This window comes from Mycteria americana, chromosome 1 (genome assembly GCF_035582795.1).
Source record: "Mycteria americana isolate JAX WOST 10 ecotype Jacksonville Zoo and Gardens chromosome 1, USCA_MyAme_1.0, whole genome shotgun sequence".
Lineage (NCBI taxonomy): Eukaryota > Metazoa > Chordata > Aves > Ciconiiformes > Ciconiidae > Mycteria > Mycteria americana.
The window spans coordinates 207,679,113-207,701,258 of NC_134365.1; the positions used below are offsets into that span (position 1 = coordinate 207,679,113).

The 22,146-nt window shown below is 39.8% G+C and overlaps 1 protein-coding gene across 1 annotated transcript in view; it reads left to right on the forward strand.

Moving 5' to 3' along the window:
• The first annotated feature begins 13,660 nt into the window (after positions 1-13,660).
• Positions 13,661-22,146, forward strand: part of TRPC6 (transient receptor potential cation channel subfamily C member 6) — a 96,491-nt gene continuing 88,005 nt past the window's right edge. The window contains exon 1 of the mRNA XM_075492020.1: positions 13,661-13,870. Within this exon, the coding sequence (XP_075348135.1) occupies positions 13,728-13,870 (143 nt within the window). The 5' untranslated portion in view covers positions 13,661-13,727. The remainder of the gene's footprint in view (positions 13,871-22,146) is intronic.

Consider the following 22,146-nt stretch of genomic DNA (forward strand, 5'->3'; position numbering starts at 1 on the left):
TCAAATAGTTCAAACTAACTGTCACTTGTCTGAAAAGATAAAAATCTTCCAGTGCTTAACTGATGGGAAAAAAAAGCAGGTTTATTTGGCTCTCTGAAGTATTTCACACTGAGAGGGTTTAAAGTACTTCATTCTGATTTCAAATTTTCAAATGTAATTACAAAAAGTGGAATAAAGTAATCACAAAAACAATAATCAAGGGGGTACATTTTGAAGTGATCAAGAATGGCTGTTTTTCAGTTGGGGACTTAATCGCTTTCCAAGAAAAAAAAAAAAACAACTGTCAAGTAATACCTGAGCATTTTGGAGACACTGGATCTGCTGAAAATTGACAGAGAAGAGTTTTGTGTGAAAAGTTTCATCAGCTTTAGTCAAGATATAATTAACATTAACCAGGTTAGCTCGTGTTTCTTGGATAAGATTCAGCATTTATGCATTTTTTAATTCTTCAATATTCTTTCTGACTTTTTCTTAGAATTGTTTGCTAGGGACACAAATTGCTTTGACAGAATAAATGTATCCCTTTTTGTATGAGTTTATTGTTATTAATCGATATTAGGAAGTAAAACGAAGGATGTTGCTTACTTGATATAAGTAAGCAACTTATGCTTACTTATAAAGCAAGTAAACTATATGGATAGTTTTGTGGGTGTTATTTTTTTCCTGGTAAGTTTTTGGTTTGTCCTTGTTATACACATTTTTGTCAGCTAAGAGAGACCTACCAAAATGATCTTGTGGAGACCAGCAGAATATTCTGTTAGTCATATTTTCAAAGACCCCATGTCGAGTTAAAAATACCATGGTTCATCTATTTATAACAATGAGCAGGATTTTTCTAATCCAAAAGAGGAGATTCATCCATGGTGTAGTTTGGAGGACCCAGACAGGATTAAAAATATATCATACAACTGTGGCTCCATATAGGTGGCATGGAATTTAGCAGAGTATGTGCAGGACAGTTACAGAGTTTTTATTGCAAATGAACTCCCATTGGATCTCAGTAAAATCTAATTCAGTAAAAAACCATCTCAGAATCGAGGTGAACTGTGCAGAACAAACTGTTCCACATAACTGATGTGTGTATAGCTGTGTGCAGTAGATCACTGCTGTAGTTTGCATACATTTAATGTATTTTTTGCAGTCTGTTTTCTTAAGCACTGAGGAATCAGCAGACTGGCGAGAAGCTGAGAACTGTGAAGTCTGGGACAAGATGTTTTGCAACTGCAACTTGTCTTGCAACTTCAGCTTGGTGAAGAAACATGGAGACCTGCTGACTAAACAATCAAAAATCTGTTAAACTTTACCTGGAAATACTGAGTGAATAACTTTAGCTCATCTCTCAGTAGGCCTGGTTTATTCAAAATTATTTTTTTAAACTTTTTTTCCCAGAGAAAATTTCTGTAGGAGAATTTCTTCAATGTATTGAACATCAGTACTCTTTTAAAAATTGATCATGTCCATAAGACTTAACTTTCAATCCAGTCTAGCTTTTTACATACATATTTATCCATTCCTCATTAATCCTACTTGTCAGGAATGAACTGAATACCCCAGATTCCTTTTGTGGTGTTTGTGCATATTGATACTTTGCAGAATCTCATTACATGTGGTACATCTGGTCTCAGGGGATAAAAGAAGTTCCCTGCATATTTATTGAAAAGGAAATGAGCATAACAATTCAATGCATTCATTTTCACATTTTATTTCTTTGCTAGCATTATTTACAAATACACCAACCATGCGGACATTTTGCAAAGCCTGAACAAAAAGTATCCAACCAGATTTTAATATTGCCATTTTATTAATTATTGCTACCAAATGTAAGAGATCAGTATTTTGGAAAGATTTCTTACTGCATATCAGTTGTCACAAGAAAATGGTAAAACAACTCCTCTAAAGATGTAGATTTTCTCCAATTCTTAATGAATATTTTTAATCAGAAAGGGAAAATAGTATTCCTTAGAGCTGCTGTGTCTGTCCCTCTGCCCTAGCCTCATCCCACTCCTTTAGTGGGCTAATTTTACGTTAAAAGAGTCTACTAAAACCTAGAATTGGTTTTTTTTTTTCTTTGGAGGGTTAAGTGACTGTGGCATGAAATACAGATAATATGTCATCATTGCCATTTGCAAAAGAGGAGTCTGGAAATAAATATTCCTGTTTAACGCATTTCCCAGTTTTGTGTATCATGACTTCATGGGACGTGCATGCCTCTATTACTACAAAATGGTCTAAGTTTTATGTGATGACTATTGTGTGGGGGCCTAAAAGGTAACAGGTGAATGCTGAACTGTGGAGCAGAATTTATTTTGCTTATTTTGCAGTGTAAAAACATCTACTTCTGAGGTAATTCTCTAGGTTTCCCTGAAGATCGGTGGGGGAAAATTTCTGCCTGCAGCATGCAATTAGTCTTAACCTAAACGGATAGACAATTACCTACAGAAGAAGCCTAAATAGCTATATGTCTATGTTGTAAACATCTAAGGGTAAGTGAAAATGACTTCCCACCCATATGATATTCCTAAAAGCCCAAGGATGATGTATCCCTGCCTCCAAACCTACCTGCCCTCTTCTATACCCAGCCAGTATCCCTTCATTGATACTGCAGATAGTTTGGTAAAGGATTAGGCAGATTAACACTGCGATGCATTTTATAAAGTCCATCAGAGGGAAAGTTTTCTTTAGAGAAACTGCAGATGTGCCATGAGCTGTTTAATATTTTAACTTTTCTAGATTGAAATTTATTTTACTTACATGATGCTGTGTTTAATGAATATATTTCTTGTAGCTTTGCATGGACTGCAACAATTTCGTATGCACCTTAAATTTCTTAGTTCTATGTTATGGTGTTATCTAAATGATTCCATACTACCAGAATTTTCAGAGAACAAATAATAGCAAATTTCTCAAAGCAAACTTCCTGACTACAAAACAGTAGTGATCCAGTTGAAAAGGTGTGTCTTGTATCCTGAAGTAGAAATGAAAAGTCTATGTTAAAGCACAGTCTGTTTTATGGGTTCTGCCCTTACTTCTTGGAAATATTATGGAAGAAAATCCTCAAACCAGTAGACTTTACCATTGCTTATATCATCATAGTTATACCAAAACTAGAAGTAGCAAGCTTAAATCTATCCATCAGTTAAGCTAATAATACCGGTGTAGGATATATAACACACTTCAACAGTGGAAATAGCTTCATTGTATCTGACAAAGGAGTATGAGTCATTGTAATTTTTTTAACTAAGTGGTTTGGCCTGGATCAAAGAAATTTCACAAGCTGTATAAGTAGTGACCATCATTCCTGAAGTGCCATGACGTAAAAGTAGGAGGCAGTTGTTATGCATCATGGTGTAGTCAAACCAGAGGCCTGTGACACCTGTGAATTACTAAAATAGTGTAATCAACAACAGTATAAAGTATTTTGTGACACTGTGGTGGCATAGCCAGATACAACGAATAAGCATCTTGCATAAGTATGTCAGCGATATAACCTCTGAAGGGGATAATAATTTAATGCTTCAAGAATGATCATGTTTGACAAGACCAAGTAATCTGTCAAACCTAGTGTTCTGCATCTGACAGTAATATATGCCTAAAGACAGTGCGAAATAAGGTACATAAAATGGTAACTCCCTTTTTTTTTTTTTTCCCTTAAAGGTCCAGTGAGTTGTGTCTCAGAAGCATTTCCAGAGTCAGAGTTAACATCCTGTTGCTTAGTGAAAATTGGTATTAATGCATTTAACTAAAAACTCAGCTGTCAGATTAGCAATGTTCTCTGATTATAAAGACTGAGCTTTCGCCATCTGGCAGCCCTACAGTGCCCATTCCCTAGCACTTATGCCATCTCAGGGATGCCCAAAACAGCGAGGCTGGCGCTCATGGAATAAGGCATATGAGTTTCCCTCCCAGAGGTGCACTGTTTGCTAGATCTGTCATCCCAGGAGCAGAGAAATATTCCAAACAGCCATGATGATAACTTCAAGCAAACAATATCTACAGAAATGCTGCACATTTTCTATCCTGAAGTCATGCCATTTTCTCCCAAAACCAATATTGTAACAATCCAGCACTTGTGTAGACACCAGTAGCATCTAATACGTTTTAACATCTCATATTCCAGAGTTTGTATTTATCTGGGTTTTAGAAAGCAAGCTTAGCACTTTAAGAATAAATGAGGTGAATAAGACCCTGCCTTCTTTGGCTAATTACTACAGCAACCAACCAATTTCCCAAAAGAGATCATGAATAGAAATGTTATGAAATAAAACTGAAGGGAAGGAATGACATGAGAATCTTCCGTGCTCCATATCACAGTTGCTAGTTCACACACTGATGCCACATGCAATTTAAGTTTCCTAAACTCCAGGTAAAATGGAATTAAACACCTGACTGTCCCATCTGGTGGCAGGACACAGTGACTGCTCATTGAGGTCTGAGTAACGATGGGTAGAACTGATTGTCAAAGCATGTCCTAGCAGATGCCACCACAGATCAAACTGTTGGATGGAGGACATATATAAGCAGAATATATTTATACAAGACTTGATCTTATTCACAATGCTGGGTAGAGCTTGTCAAATTGTTTGTGACAAACCCCCTGTGTAGCAGACTGAGTTGTCTTACATTTTCTGTATCAGTCCTGTTTTCTTCCTCAAGATATATATATGGCTATAATATATATACTTTATATTATATTTTATAATTTAGTTCATAGAATTCAACAGTTAATGTATGCAAACAACCTTAATCCAAGAAATCTGTTCTTGTGGTTTTTTTCTAACGTTACAATAAGCAAATAATTATCCAAGTTTTATGATATTATTTCTTCTTTATGAATGCATGGTGGAACTTTAAAAAAAAAGGGAAATAATAACAGCAAGTAAAGGATAGTAACTGTCTTTTCTTGAACTATCTCGGCCACATGTAATCGCTGATGTGTGATTACAGATATGAATTTTCTCTCAAAACAGTTATTGAAACAAACCCTTACTAATCTAGAAATATGTGAATGCCAAATAACGGAAGCCATGAATGTAGAGGAACCAGAGAGTCACTCAGATGGGAAGGCTGATGGTGTGCCACGTAATGGGGGAAAGCCCGTGGTCCTCAGGTGGAGCTGGTTTAGGTTGCACATCCCTTCATGCAACACACCATTCTTTTCCTAACTCACTCTTCCCTGATTTCCAGATAAAACAGATCAGGCCAATCATCTGCAGCAAGAACACAGAGAAGACAGGGTGACAGAACTACACTGCAAATATATAAAATACAGGCCTGCTTGCGGGAGCCAGCAGGGAAAGTCTCTGATACTTGGCAGATGCATAGCATCAACAAACAAATAAAAGGACATGTCTGAGTTCAAAGGCATTCCCAGCTTGATGCCAATCGATGTTGCATCATGTTTTCTCTGTAACACTGATGCTCTCAGACCTTACAATTACAAGAAAAAAAAAAAATCAGCATCTTATGCTTCAGAAGGTGGAATCCCCTCAAAAAATTAATGCCGAGAAGCATTAAAGCCCTCTACTCTACTATTGAAGTCACTGAATAAGATGGTGCAGCATCTATTTGTAGCAAAAGAAACAGAAATGCAAAATTGAATATAATTCCAGACTGGATTATTTTATTTCTTAGAGCATTGCTAACAAGGAACTTAGGGTAGAAACTGATTTACTATAAAGGAACACGATGCACCTATGTAATTCAGAGAAAACACAAATAGGAGATCATTTACGGATAGAAAAGATATCTTTGACAGATGAAGTGTTCTGAGTGATTATTTTTAATACATCAGGATTTATAAAAACGATTATAAATTCCATCTTGAAGGCAGCATTGCAGCACTAATATCCATCATGTCAGAATCTCTAAATGATAAAGTCGACATAGCAGTGAGACGTGTTCAGGAGGTACTCACTACAGTTAGGCTGCTTTTAAATACAACAAATCTCTTCTATTGGTCTCCTGTCAACATATTTTTCACTTTTTGTGTTTTTATCTGTTTCTTAAAAGAGGCAAAAAATTACTAGTGTTATGCTGGGCAGATAACTGATAACTGTTATACGAGTATCATCAATAAGCATGGGGAACTCCCCTCCCAAAATCATAAAATAATGTCCTTATGCATGATATTTGGTTTGAGAACTAGAGTAACTACTGGTGTCATCTCTTAATGTGACATAGAGACAAACCTGAATGTTAAACTGACAGGGCTAACTCCAGATTTCTAGTACTCACCAGAAAAAAATTACCATTCTTTTCTCATTATTAGAAGCTTCACACCTTCAGCTTATAATGATCACTTAAATTAATACGAAAAGGAAATAGAAAGTATTGCAACTGCTATGAACCACATCATTTTCATGGCAGTACGTGATCATGTCAAGCTGTTGTGCTTTAGCCCCAGTCAGCAACTAAGGACCACACAGCCACTCGCTCACCCTCCCCGCTCCGGGTGTGATGGGGGAGAGAATTGGAAGAGCAAAAGTAAGAAAACTCGTGCACTGAGATAAGAACAGTTTAATAATTGAAATAAAAGAATAATAACAACAACAACAATAATAATAAATTGTAATGAAAAGGAAAATAACGAGAGAGAGAGAGAGGAACAAAACCCAGGGAAAAACAAAAACCCCAAGCGATACAACCGCTCACCACCCACCGACCGACGCCCAGCCAGTCTCCAAACAGCGATCGCTGCCCCCCGGCCAACTCCCCCCAGTTTCTATACTGGGCATGATGTCATATGGTATGGAATAGCCCTTTGGCCAGTTGGGGTCAGCTGTCCTGGCTGTGCCCGCTCCCAGCTTCTTGCTGGCAGAGCATGGGAAGCTGAAAAGTCCTTGACTTAGTATAAGCACTGCTTAGCAACAGCTAAAACCTCAGTGTGTTATCAACGTTATTGTCATACTAAATTCAAAACACAGCACTGGGAAGAAAATTAACTCTATCCCAGCCAAAACCAGGACAGAAGCTAAACAATTTGTTTGTACAAACACACTTCTTTGCCAGTAAAGGTTAAATGTCAGCAATAGTTATTTGAATTTTTAAGAACCTCTTTATGCTAAAGCTCTGATTTATTTTTCACTGTTTATGATACTTGTTTATCCTTTATACACTGGTAGGTCTAAATATCAAATCTCTGAGTATCACATATTGATTCTGTAAAGTATTTATGTGAAAGGCTTCAATATATCACTTTCTTTACTTCTTTGATAAAATTGGGCAACAAGTGGAGATGCTTTGAACCACCTGGGCAGGACACAGAATTTAATATGGTATCTTGAGTGAACATGAAACCTACATAGAAAAGCTCTTATGTTAGTCATTAAAAGGACAAAGGGTAATTGAAAATATTTTATTTCTTTATGTAATGACAGAAGGTAGACAAAGGAAAAAATCTAATTTTGATCTCACCTATACTGATTTAATAATGCTATTGATTTCCGTCACATTACTCTAGCTTTTCACAACATACACGATCTCTGGTCCAACATCCCTTTACATATACAGTCTTTTTGGAAAGTTAATACTTTTCCACTTCCTTGGAAACTAGCAAGATATTTTCCACCTAATTCTATCTAGTTTTGACTTCAAATATCCTCCTACTCACTTATAATACAGAAGGAGTATCTTATTATCTGTAGTGGGAATAGGGGCTTGATGACTAGTAGTGTTCTTTATCTTTGAGCAGCATGCCTCAGACTACTGGGTTGGAAACAGTATTTATCCAAAACCCACAAAATTATGTGTAATGAAACTGCAATGGATTTAATGACAATATTTCAGTTGCACTGACTTTCACAGTGTAGATACAGTACAGGTGGGTGTTAGTGAGTTTCAGATTTTTAAAACTAATTGACAATAATTAATTATACCATGTAAACCAAGGCAAATGTAGCATGACAGACCTTGTGTGAAAGTGCGTAGAGAAGAATTGTATGTTTCTGACAGCAAAAAATAGGATAATGGCTGAGTGGGATCCTGTAAGTCAGGTGTGTGTACACATGCATAAGTGATGGTGGTAGGAGCATCCCTGGCAGTCCAGCAATAATGATGCTCCTAGAAATCTCTGTCTCTCCACAAACTAGAGTCCTGACTATAAATGTCCAGGTAGGAACACATCCTTGAATTCATCCCATCTCATCACAGACTCTATTTCTCTCCCCTCTCTCTTACAGTGCAAAAGTCCTTCAGTATCTCTGCCCTCTGAACACCCTGGAGTCTTCTTAGCCAAGACATTTTGGACAGCTTTTGAAAATGTTTCTACTGTTTTTGTGATCCAGTCCTAGTGCTCTCATTTGGGTGCCAATATCGACTAGCCATCTGAGCCCACCTCCTCATCAAGTTCTCCTTTGCAGACAAAAGGCCCAGCTGTAATTTCTGACACTGATTAAAATTTGCATTTCAGTTTCATAAATGTATCCAGGCAGAATTCTGTGGGAAGGAGTACAGGTATGAGAGCTGAATGTGAAGCAGTAGGCTGGATCATGGCCAGAAGAGACTATACTAGGGAAGCTTTTTAGACATAGAGAAGGTTTCCTGGTGGCACAACATGATTCTGTCCTCGTTCACATTTAGACAAAGGCAGACACTAGTTGTGATTAGAAATAGTAGTTGACAATGGTTATTTCATTTTTTGTGGAGAGAACTAACAAAACTACTGGGTAGCAATGGTTCACTTTGCTGGCTTTATAAAAGCAAGTCTTGAGTCCTGTACTATGCAGTAGGAAGGAATTCCAGCAGGCAGATTACACATTTTTCACACCTCCAAGAAACCAGCGTTCCTTTGCTGTATAGCATACTTTTCTTTCAAAGTGATGCTCACACCCACAGCAGTGCCACTGCTTAGCCATGGCACAATTACGCTCACTTGCCCCTTTCCTGGTTTATACGTGTGTATCTTTGACAGTATTCCCAGTGCAGAACAGACAGCCAGGAAACTATGACTGTGGCGTGTGCTGGAGTACCTTCGTTAGTGCAATCTAACCAGCTCACGTAACAAGACTTTGGTTAAACATGACCAACTAAACATCATTCTATGAATCCTTGAAAGTTTTCAGGCTACAAGTACAGGTTGATGTTGCCACTTCCTTTTGTTCCTAAACAAGTTTAGATTAGTCTGCAAGGGAGCAATACAATTGCACCTGTATTTTGCTGTATAGAGATAACCTTTATGTAAGTTATTCAGTGAGGCTGAATCATGGTACTGTGCTATTCTGCATGGCTTCTTTTGCAGCTTTCATTGCCACAGTACCCAAGTGAATTCTAGTAGTGCATTAAGCAATGTGCCTGCCACTCATCAGGTGAGTTCTCTCCGTCTCTCATCCTTTCCCCTGTACAGGGAATAGGAGCTTTCTGTTTTTGTTTTTCGTCTTTCTGAGTGAAATATCTCAGTCACTATACTTGATTGAGTGAATGATGATGGAATAGTTTGGAACTTGCTGTCTGTAATAAAACCAATTTAAGCCAGCTCTAAACTAACACTTCCATTTCACACTAAATACCTCAGTTCTTTTTATCTGAGAAGACAGATGTATTTTCAGATTTTGTAATAAAAAAGTGCACATAAGGAAAATATTAAGCAGGGAAATATTGCAATTTTTGTATCATCAGTCAGGGTTATAGATCTTTTATTTCAAAAGAATGAAAGGTTAATATGTGTACAAGTCAGAGATAAAGACTCAGAAAAAATAGCTCTTTTGTCTAGTTCTGTATTCACTCTGATTTAAAATATATATCAGGATGAGAAAGACTGCAGTGAAGACCTGATAACTTTTTCTAGAACACGTACAGCAATTTCATTGTAATTCAATTTGCAATTTAAATGTCTAATGAAACACTGCATAAATATCAATAACGGGTAATTCATTAAAAAATAGCATATGTTGTTTATCTTTGCAATAGAAACACCAAGTCATTAGCAAAGCCAGAATAATATATAAATTTCATTTTGGTGTTGGAAAGACCTGCAAGAAGTGTAATGAATAAAGTCACACTCTCTGATAGGAATCTCTTTTCTTGTCTCTCACAGAAGGAAAGGACTACTCCTTGCTTCTTCATCCCAGCATCTTGCCATCCAAAGTAATTCTCTGTAACCTCACTAGCTTTCAGATAGTTACAGAATGGATCATCATCCCTAGACTATTACTCAAAGAAGGAAATAGATGCAAGTTCACTCCTATATCCTGAACCGTTCAGACACAAATGCACCCAAAGGACCATAAGTGCAACAGGACACCCCACCTTTGGACAGGGTTTCCATCATCTTGCGACTCTTGGAACATCCGCTGGCCTCAGGAGGTGTGCACTTACCTAATCTCTAGCAGAAGTACGGCCCGCTCCCATAGTGCTGCATGTTTTCACTCTGTAACCAGTCAATGGAGACTAGGCAGTTGCTACAGTATGTTGAGAGAGACTTTTTTTTAAATAAAGTTGTAAAGATTCAGAGTTTCAGCTCAGCATCTTTTTCTCTTTCAAGGATAATGAACATTTTTTGTTCCTATGACTTGATCTGCCTACTGTTTCTGAAAATCACACAACTCTCTAACTTAGCAAGTCTTACCAGTCTTTGATGAAGTGAAACAAAACTGCACCATACTGAGGTGGTTTCCTAGAGGTAATTTGTACTTGAAAAGCACTTAGGGACAGAAGAGCATAGATATTTTATTTATCATGGGAGTGAATACAAAAAGACAATATAAATACAAGGGGTTTTTTTGCTGTTCCCAAGATAATAGGTACTTTCTCTGTTCTAAAGAAAATGTATTGTCCAGTGCCTATACAGTTGTCTCTTTGTAAAGATTCCTTTTAATAGTTCGTTTTGATAGCAGTCCTATGAAACACAAAGGGCCAAAACAACCAGCCTGTATCACAGGCTTAATGACCATGACCATCACATGCTGTTAATCTGAAATCATCAAAAAGCTTGTACTGAGATGACCAAGAACTGGAAGAGTTCACAATGCTACCATGTTTCTGAGCTATCAAATACTCAGAAGCTGCTGTTTGTCATTAACTTTCAGTAAGCAGTCACTAAAAACACTGATGTAGGTTTCCCTGTCGCAGTTGGTCGATATTCTCACAGTATATCAGTTCTACAGCATGCACGAATAAAAACACCGTATTGTTTTATTTCACTTTTCATTAGTGCCACTGTTGCGATATGATCTGAAAGAAACCATGAGAGTCATCACTGCAACTTACGAGTGTGGCTTCAGAATTTGTGGAAGATTTGGGGCAGGTGAGAAAGTAAGAGTGCCTGGGGTGATACCAGAGCTTACAAGGCTGAAATGCGAATGAAGACCAAGGAAGGCTTGGGATCTAGGAAGGGAAGCACCTGAGAAAATGAGAAACGTCACCTGGAAGCTGAGAGATATGCACAAGTATCATGGGGAAGATGGGAAATAATCCTAGGGGCATTCAAACAGTATGTAGAAGATTGAAGGAAGCAGCAGAAGAAAACATAAATATGGTGACAGGCGCTTTATATATATAAATATAAATATATATATATATACAAGAAGATGACAACAGAGAGAGTGGCTGAGCAGGCTCTGAAATCAAAGGATCTGATAACCCATCAGTAAAGTAGGATGTTATTAGTTTTAAAAACGAAGTAAATACACCAGAGGGTGAGCAAGAAAGAGCAGAGAAAAAAATAAAGGGACCTAGAAGAGAGGATTTTGAGACACGAGTGTAGTATCAAATAGAGCAGCTGAAGTAAAATGGAGAAATAAAAAATATCTGCAAATATTTTGGGAATATACAAAAAAGACTACATGGAGAAGCACTATATCTTTATAACAGAGTAGGACAAGTGAAGTGAAATGGTTATGGACAAGAGCAGTGGAACACATTAAAATTCCCCCCATCACAGTGTACTCTCTTACTGGCAAACAATTTTCTTACAATAAAAATGTGAGGTATTATCAAAAGCATATTTCTCAAATGCAAAGCCTGCACATAACTTTATAATATCTGTTTTTATAGTAATATGAAATAAAAATTAGCATGACAACTATAAAATACACATGGTAAAGTTGCTACTAAACCTCCTATTTAAAATACAATATTCTTTAGTGGAAAAAAAATGTTTCGCAAAGAAAGGGAGATTTCTAAAACCCATTAAAGCCTAATTTTAAGAGCCGTAACTATGAGGACAAAAGAAATTTCAGAAACTTTGGGCAACTGTGGAATTACCTTTGACTGCAGGTATTTCTGAATCTCATCTAAAGACCACGTAAATACTGTCATAACTTCAGTGAGCTGTGCATCTCTTTATATACCTCCTCCTCTTGCAGTTCCATAGGTGAAACAAGTCTCAATGGCTCAGGCAGCCATTAAACCCATGGTCTGGCAAAGGCTGGTGGAGAGCACGGGCAGCGTGTAAAGGGTTGTGCTGGGGTTTGCCCAGTGAGTTTCTCAGCACGTCACCACATCAAGGGACGGTGTGCACGCCTGAAGAGTAAAGGGCTGTGCACTGCTCAAAGACAAACCCTGGCAATACTTTAAATATGTGAATGTGGCCGGTGACGAGGGAGAGATTTTATTTGGATGCAGTCATCTGAGCTTGTACATCTACAACATTCAGTTATAAACATTCCCTTATGAAATATTACGTCTATTATGTTTAATGTGAAAGATGCCTATAGGTCATACATTATTTCTTCAGTGCCTTACATTTTTCCTACAAAAGTTTGTAATTATTTCGGTATATTTACATAAGTCTACATAAGTAAAATAAGAATATCATCAGACAAAGCGCTACCAGTGGAGCAGAACTGAGAAATACAAGTGGACTGAGTTTTGCTGAAGTGTTATTACTGCAAAACTATTGCTTTTTTGCTAAGAAAGGTGATATTTTGACCCTGCTCTTATCTGAAATTATTAGAGGTGATAAAAACAAGCTCTGCTGTGAAACAAATGAGCATCGTTTGTAAAAGGACGCAAGCACAGCACACCCTGTATTTCCAAGCTAAAATAAAGCAAGAAGACCTGCTGCTTCCTAACAGCGGGGGTTAACCGCCCGCTGCGCACCTGCAGTCCTGCCGGAGTCCTAGGGGGGAGTTTTGCGTGATATTTTTCAGACCACCGTGGGCTGTGTTTTATACAAAGCGGCTGAAGGTGAGCACTGTCCCTGCCGAGGTTGTCTTTAGAATGCTAGCCCGCTTTTTGGGGTGTTCTGGGGCACAGGTACGTGCACCTCTACTCAGAAGGCGGCACCGTGCCAGCGCAGGTGGGACGCTGCCACCGCGGCGGGGTGCTGCGGCCCCGGCGGCGGGAGCCGGGGTAGGATCGGCTCGGAGCCGGCGGCACCGGGCGGGAGCCGGAGGGGGCGGCGGGACCGGGAGGGCGGCGCGGAGGGCGCACCGCAGCCCCTCAGGGGAGGCGAGCGGAGCCCGCCGCCCTCCCACCTCCCGCCCCTTCCCGCCGGCCGGGGACAGCCGCGCCGGCTGACGCGCCGCAAACTTTACTGCCCCCGTGCCGAGCTGCGCCTCGCCTCCGGCGCGGCGGGCGGCGGCTCCCGGGGCGGCGGCGGCCCCGGTTGACACAGTAACCCCTCGCCCGGCTCGGCGGGAGCCGGTGCGCCGCGCTGCCCTCCCTCCGCCGGGGGACGCGGCGCTGTGAGGAGACGGAGCCGCAGTGCCGCGCTCCGGCCGGTTCCGCGCTGCTTCCGCGGCGCCCTGAGGGAGCCGCTGCGCCTCCGGGCGCCTCAGCCGCGGGACACCATGAGCCAGGCGCAGCCCTACGCCCCGCGGAAGAGCAGCTCCCCGTCGGCCGGCGCCCGGCGGAACGACAGCCAGGACTACCTGCTGCTCGACGCGGAGCCGTGCGAGGAGAGCGCCCTGCCGCCCTACGCCTTCTACCCCGTGTGAGTCCCGCCGGCCGGGCCCGGGGGCCTCTGTCTCCTTCCCTCCGTGTCTCTCCCTCCCTCCTTCCCTGTCTCCCTCCCTGTGCGGGCGCGGAGCGGGCCGGGGCGCCGGGCTCTGCGCTAGCTCCCGCTGGAGGGGGAGAGACGGCGCCGGGACAGGTGCTGGCGGGCGGGGGGCCGCCGCGCGGGACCGCGCTGGCTGCCGCGGCTGGCGGGAGGTGCCGCTGTCCGCCCGCTGCGCTCCGGCTGGGGCAGAGCCCGTGGCGGGACCCGCTCGTGGGCAGCCGCCGTGGGGACTTGGTCATCTTTCCTCGTCTTTCCCGGTAGCGGAGCGGGGTAATTGTGTTTGCGGAAGACGGAGGAGCAGCACTAGCACCCCCGTGCCCAGCTGGCAGAGGTCTCCTTGCTAGGCGCAGACCGTGATACCCGCCTCGCTGTAAGGAGGCGAAGGATAGCTTTGGTTTGCTGTGGAGAGTGGTGCGGGCGACGTCTGTTTTACTTAAAACTAACGGTATCTAATGGGTTTAATAGAGTTACAGAAATTTTAACTCCTACAGTTGCTCCCACAGAGAGAGTGCACGACAGGCGTGTTCATAAAACCATAATCCTTTCATTACTGCATTTTGTCAAAATCATGTAGCCTCGTGTAATTTCATTCTCTAAGTTTTGCTGGATAGTTATAATTTAAAGTAGGGTGTAAGAACATGTGCAATAAAAACTAAATGAAACATAAATTATAAAGGTTCCAGGAACCGCAGTTTTTAACATCCAGGTCAATTGACATTCAGTGTTGACAGTGTCCCTCTGGTTATGTGTTGTCAGCATGACTTCTATAATTACCACTTGTTAATGCTTCTGAGGAGAAGCTATCCCACAGAGGGGGAAAATGGGTATTAAGCAATGCAAGATGAGTCCTAAAATCTCAGGTGATTACCAGAAGATGTGTACTTTCTTTTGTACAAATTGTATTTTATTGCTTAACTGTATTTTATTGCTTAAATTCCAGTTATCAACCTCTCCTAGTTTTTGCTGTTTTATCTATGAGCGACTTAGCAGCCACTTACCAACTACTTGGATATAGGAAAGGAATAACAGCAATGAAACTGGCAACATGCACAGTGTGTGATTATATACTCTATATATTGATTTATAAACTCAGCTAAGAACAACCAGAGTTTTCAGAATTCACTGCTGTATTGCTATTCCTCAGTGTCTTTCTAGAGTACTAATTCAGTATGCTCATGTAGCTATAAGAGCATACATTATTGCACATCGGACTTAAACCCCATCTCAAAATATATGAATGCATCTGTCTAATGAATGCTTTCCGAAGAAAAACCTCATGATGGTTAGTTCAGAGATTGGTTCTGACGAGTAGACTTCAGCTTTGAACTAATATGGCAATTCTGAAGTTCCTTTGCTGTGTACTCATTTGGAATGGTTGTGCAGTTACAAGATGATATCCCTTGCATAAGTGGTTCAAAGCATTTCTTAAAACAGAACCTGCAAGGTCTGTGGGGTGGTGATATTTTCACTTCAGCAGTATAAGCCTGTGCTATCGGCTCTTGGTCCAGCACACAAGTGTGGAGATTGCCTCTCATCATTTCACAGTGGCTATAAGGAAATCCTACATCCTAATCGAGTTGCTTTGTAGAACTAGGGTAGCACTAAATGCAGGAATTTATCTCTAATGATGTCATGTCAAGGCCTTAGATGCCTGATTCTGTGGTACAGGTAGGTCCAGGACCCTGGAGTCTCTCCCTAATGGAAGCTGTTTCCATCAGTCTTTGAGAGAATAGACAGAAGCTACCTGATAATATGCATGGCATATATGAATTTGAGGAATGTGCCCCTTCTCAAATTTATATAATCACGACCTTAAAAAGGGTGCTTTAGTGGGTAGTGCTGGTTTTTTACATGCACATTTAGGCATGGGGAAGCTGTCCTTTGGGGCTTCTCTGGGTGTGGAAAGGAGCCATTTCACAGGCACATGTAGACAATGCCTACTCGCAACTGCTGCAGGGACTTCCTTGGCTGGCAGGGGTGAATGCAGTGAGTATAGACTCATAGTATATGGTGATTACTAAGCACAGGTTTTGAATTTTCGTCCCTAAATTCTAACTACATCATGTTTTAGGTACAGTTTGCAAATCTGTCTTTTCAGCCAGAAGTCATTAGTTTTACTAGTGGCCTTCATATGGCCAAGAACATAACCAGATGGCCCATGTTTAGGATATACTGTTTATAAGCTTTGTCATCTACATGCAGTAAGAATACTTTTCTCTACTTTATTTGAAAATCCTCAAATGACCAGTATTTCCTGATGTTATTATGGTAGAGAGTATTATATGAATCTTACCTTTTATCTGTAGAGTCATAAGGTCTCCAGAGATCCCGAGGATACTGCTGATGAAGGGCATGTATTACCCTGACAGATAAATTATTTAAAATCAGTATTTAATGTGCTATGAATCTACTTGGACTCAGAGTGCGTGCCTTATCAAGTCTGTCCATACACGGTTTGTCGATGTCAGTTTTTCTTTAGCTACTTCCCCAGAAATGTGGCAGCTCAGGGAGCTGGTTGTGCTGTCAGGTGCCATATTTTTCCTTGAAGTCCTTGTATGACTCTTTGGTGACCATTCGATTACAAGTCTAAACCATGGGGTCTGTGGGTCTGTCCATTGAGATAGAGCTACATGTCCCTTGAGATCCAATGGTATGTCTGTGCTTAAATGCGAACACAAGAAGACACGTATTAACCCTCCAGATTAATACGTCAACTGATGTAAAATGTTTTAACTAAAGCTACTTACATTTCACTTAAAGAATTTCTTGGTATATCCAATTGCTAAGGGTAGTTTTTTCAAACTAAGTAGAAAATGATAGGCATCATTTGCACGTTCAAAAATGCCCCAAGAACGTCTTGTGTGATGGTGATCAATGCAGAACACTAATGCAGAGTAGAGCTGATGTCCAAAAAAAGCTGAAGTGTACCTCCTTTTAAACATTACTGAGAGGGTAACATGCTTACTGAGGTAATATGGCATGTGACCGTTGCTTGAAAAGTAGTCTGATACCAAGGAATAGTTTTCCTCAAGTGGCGATTTAGTGCTAATGCTGATGTTATTGCGTGTGTTGTCTGTAGAACATGTTTTTCATGTGTTGTTTTGTGACTGAATTTAAGTGGTGTAGTGGCTGGATAATAAAAAAAAAACATTTTAAGAGAACTGTTTCTTGTACTCACAGCTAAAGCCCTAATCCATCAAACTACTACTTTAGTTCAGTGGTGTTACTCCTGAACCTTGATATACAGTCCCTTTATAACAGCAAATAATTTTCTATTTAATAAAAGACACTGAGTTTGATGACAGATGATGACAGATGATGACAGATGACAGATGATTTTTCAGCTGATTCATTGATTGTAAAATAGCATGGTCACATTAAAAATCAGAATAGTTGTCCGTGATGAACCCAGCTGGCTTGACATTGTGTCAATGAGTTCAGCAGCACTGATATAGTGTGCTTAAATATTAAATTATCTGTAAATTGGTAAAACATTTGAAATACTGACCTGTCAATGTTAACTGACTCTGTGAGTAGCAAGAGACCTGACAGACTCTACTCATATATTTGAGGCTTTGAGTTTCAGTACTTGTGCTTAACAACGTGCATCATACCCAATGAGTATGAATTCAGTACCGCTCTTTCTGAAGAACAGCTTTATTGTATCCGAGGTAGCTGCTACCTTTGTTGCAAACAAGACTTCAGCAAGGTACCTTGGGCTCAGCAGCCGTGCCAAGTAGGGTCACACACTCTTTTGGCTGTAAGTGGATAGAAGACTCTTACCTTTATTTGTGGTATGGTGCAAAATGAAATTCTAATGGGATTTTGTGCTGAAAAATCTTGTTTTCCTTTTGAATTCAGAACCTTTGGTAGGAAAAACACACTTCAGGTGATCTGCAGGATTTGTAATTAAATGGTTTCCAAAATATGAGGCTACTTTTTAAGAATTTAATAATAGTATATTAGAAATTATATGCAAGTAAACACTTTCTTTCTAATAGTCCTCTTCCACCTAGTCATCAAGTCTTGCCCCTAATGTATCAAAAAAAATACATTGCGACATACATGTCAGAAGATTGCCTCCTGAAATACAAAAATGTGGATACGTTTTTTTTCCTCTTGTGCAAGTATTTCATTGGCAAAGTGCCTGGTTTTGTAGTTTAAAACAGGATGGAGAGTGCATTTTAAGGTCTAACCCCAAATCTGAGTGCTGATGTGCAGTGGGATTTGAAAGTGATAGTACTTGTATGTAAACTTCCCGGCTGAAAAATGTTATTGATGAACAGATTGTCAGCATACTAAGCCAGTGAGAATACACTAATTCAGTCAGACATCTGGTTATTTGGCTTATTTATACTTCGAAATATTTTGCATTGTGAAAAATAAATGTTTTCTTATACACGTGAGGAAGGGTAATTATGCATTAAAATGTCAGTTGTAAAATAAATGAGGCACACAAATTAGCAGATGAAAACAGGGGAAAAAAGGGTTCTGATGTGCATAGCTGCCTTGAGGCATAGATTATTCCTCAGCTTTTGTGGTTTTCAGATCAAGTGTTTCTCAGCACTATCAAACCCAATACATACTTTAAAACCCTTTCTTTGTTAAATAATATGTTTAATAATTTCTTTTCTGCCTGCAATATAACAGTTTCTGCTATTGGCATAACATCATTTTTATCTCCAGCCTCAACTATCTTGCTTGAAATGACCTGTAAAATTATCTTCCAGACTCTTCATTAGACATAATCTCTTCAGGGAGTACTGTGCAATGTGGCAGCTGTGTTTCAGACTGCTAGTCTCTTTGCTGAGATGCTGTATCTTCTGAAAATATATTGCAATAGTCTTGTTGACAGCAAAAAGGTGGAAGAGTTAGTATGGAGGGGTGTCATTTCCTTTTATAGCCTAGTGGATGGAACACTTTCCTATGAATTAAGACTAATGGATCTACTTCCTGCGGGGCACAGGAAAAAAATCATGTCTGAATCTCTCATATTCTGGGTGACTGAATTTAATCCCCAAAGTCTTGGGTAAAAGAACATCACCATTATTACCAAGCCCCAGAAAATCCAGCTTTTAGTTCCCTCTGCATTTCCTCCAAGTATCTAGAACAGAATGCTTCACTTTGAACTAAAGATACACTTAATGTTGAGTTCTGCTTTTTTTTCCCTAAATACATTTTTTTAAATCTGAATGAAGAATAACAAATAAATATTTTGTTTTAAATCAAAAGGAAATATATTTATTTTGATATTTCAGTCTGACAGGTTAATTAGTAAAACAAAAATTAGTCACGTGGTCTGATGTTTCCTGCCTCATCAGAAATGAGGATAAAAGAAACCATAACTCTGTTTTTTTGGGGTAAGACATTCAATAAAGTTTTCTTTTAAAAGAGCAGCAAAGCAGACTGATTATTTATTTCACCTTGGAGAGCTGAGGTCTGTTGCTAGTGAGTACTGCTCTAGCCTACCCGTGCAACTCAGTCCATAAATTGCATGATACTGGCCAGGGGTAGGCCTGGTTTGATGGTCTTCAACATGCTCTGTTCCAGCATACCCCTGGAGCAGACTCAGTATTCTGTAGATGGAGTTTTCTACCAGATCATTTTATGCTTTGAAGCTGTTTGAAAAATCAGTGAGCTTATGCAGAAACTGGTACACAGCCTGACAGTTACCTCTCAAAGGTGAATTGAACCACATATGTTTGCTTTTGGTGAAGACCTGCGGGATTTGTTGGGTTTAGTTGTTAGGCACTTTTGTATTCACTGCGTATGCTCACTAACTTGACAGTGAACTTCCTTTGGTCAGCTACATTACCTGAATGGTTTCAAATGCAAATACTCCATAATCGATTTTGCTTGACCCATTGCAGTATTTCTGTAGATTTATTTATACCCATTCTTTAGAAAAAGGTATATTTGTGGATCACTCTTACGCAGTTACCAAACGAATGAAAGTCACCTCCCTGTGGGACGTAATTTTATAAAACTGGAAGCTTTCCATGTAAATAGAAGTAATTTGTTAAATTTGCATGACGAAGGTGGAGTAGTGATTAAGAAATGTGTGGGATATATATGGCATACTTTTCACTGTAGATGTTAATAACAAGTGTGTTCTTTGTCGAACACCCTCCCAGCAGCATTATAACCTTCAGCTTCTGTGGTGGCAAATAACTGGCTACTTGAAGAATTCCTGCCAACTATCAGTATCCCCAAATAAAGATGACTTGGCATGGTGGGTCTACCTCTTCATGCTGTGTTTAGACTTTCCAGCTCTGCAAACGTGAGCAAAAGAAAATTTTGTCAGTTAAACTATATTCATCAAATTCTTTATAACTTGGTTTCATACCTCAGACTGTGATGCACTGCAAGGCAATGACTTAGCAAAGGGCTTCAATCTTAAAGTGCATAAAATGAGTCTTACATACGTGTTTGTGCATGTACTTGTGAGTGTAGACACTTGCACACAGAGCCTACTCAACAGGAGGCTTAAAGGATTTGCATTGATAAGCAGTATTTAAATATAGGTTTTGATAATTATATGTGGACAAAAAGCTTAGTGATAATTAAATTAAATGTAGTTTTCTCTGGAATGGATTAACATTTTTATCTTGCAGTAGAATGGTTATTATTTGTTTAGCAGTGACAACTTAAATACATAATCAAGTATACTATTTTTAGTGAAATAGAAGTTATGGAATGTAATGTGAAGATGACTAATTAAAGCCTGGGTTTATTTTCTGTATCTATGTCTATCCAACTACACTTTTTCATACCATTAGTACAATTGACAGCACGGCTCTATTGTCCCCCCCAACCTAATATATCTAAATAAATGTTTGTCAATATTAGGGGGGGAAAAAAAAGCAAACTCTGGCACTAGGAATGAAATGTGAGATTGGGTACAAGAACCCCAAGTAAGTGGGTAAAGAGGAACTGCATATCAAGAATTGTCATTTTAGGTGTGTTCTCAAAGCTATGTGGGAAGTGTGGATAGCTTGTTTTCTGCAAGAGTTGAATGTAATTTCCTTTTGTTTAAAAAAAGTTACTAATTTGAACAAAATGGCAGTGTTGCAGATGTGGATTTGCTCGCTGAAACCTTTGTTGTGGATGGACCACTTTCTTTTAATGTGGAATAGTAGTGATGAAATAAAAATGACAAATACTACTAATAATAGTAATCATGAATCACCGAGAAGTAGATGTGATGCCCGCCTCTTTGCTCAAACATTCCTTCAGTAGTGCCCTTAGTCATACCGCTGTTAATGTTCTCCTTTATACATCATTAATTACAACCAAAACCAACCTTGCCCACTGCCAGCTTAGAAGAACATGACTGGAGTTCTTTTTTGCCCTTAGAAATTGATTAAACACTGATTAAATACATGAGCCTTCCCATGCTGGTAGAAAGAAGGATCATGAACCAGAAGATCATGGTTGATGCAAATTGGATTTAAAAATACCCCAGAAAACAGCGTACAGATCACAAGGTCTGTATGATGCGGCGCTAGCAATTTTACAGAACATTCAGACTGGAGAATTTCCTTGAAACTTTGCTGCTTTGTTACCATATCTTGAATGAAACAGTGCATCTCTTACAAATGGCACCTTAAATTCTTTTGCGTTAAGTCCTGGTCTATTGAAGGTAGTGTGAGTTTTGCTGGATAGCCCAGCTGTTTAGCAGGTTCATGTTACAAATTGACCTCAGTCGTAAATGACCAGCAGCAGCCGCCCCTCCTGACCATGTGCACAAATAGCTGTTCCAACAGACTTAGGCTTGGCTCTGTTGTGGTACACTAATAGTTGTGCACACAGCAGGTTGTAATCTGTGAGCTGCACAGGAGACCTTATATATTTCTAATCAGATGCTGGTTAATTGCTGCTAATAAGGGCAAACTACTATGGGGCCAGTTGAATTGTTACTTTGAAAAGAGAGGACCTTGATTTCTCCATGACACGTAGGGGCCCACCACGTGCAAGCAGGCAGTGTCTGACGTGGAGCTGGACAGTAACTAGCCTGAGACCAAGGAGGTGTTGAAAAGACTTGGCAGCCACAGCCTGAAACATTATTTTTATGCATACTGATCAGCTTAACTGGCAAGTAGGTATGTGCCCAGCAGACTGACAGGGTGGGCTTAACTGGCTGGTCTGTTGCCTCCCATCTCGTCTGTCAGCACTGGTGTTAGTTCAGTAACACCTAATAGACACTTGGT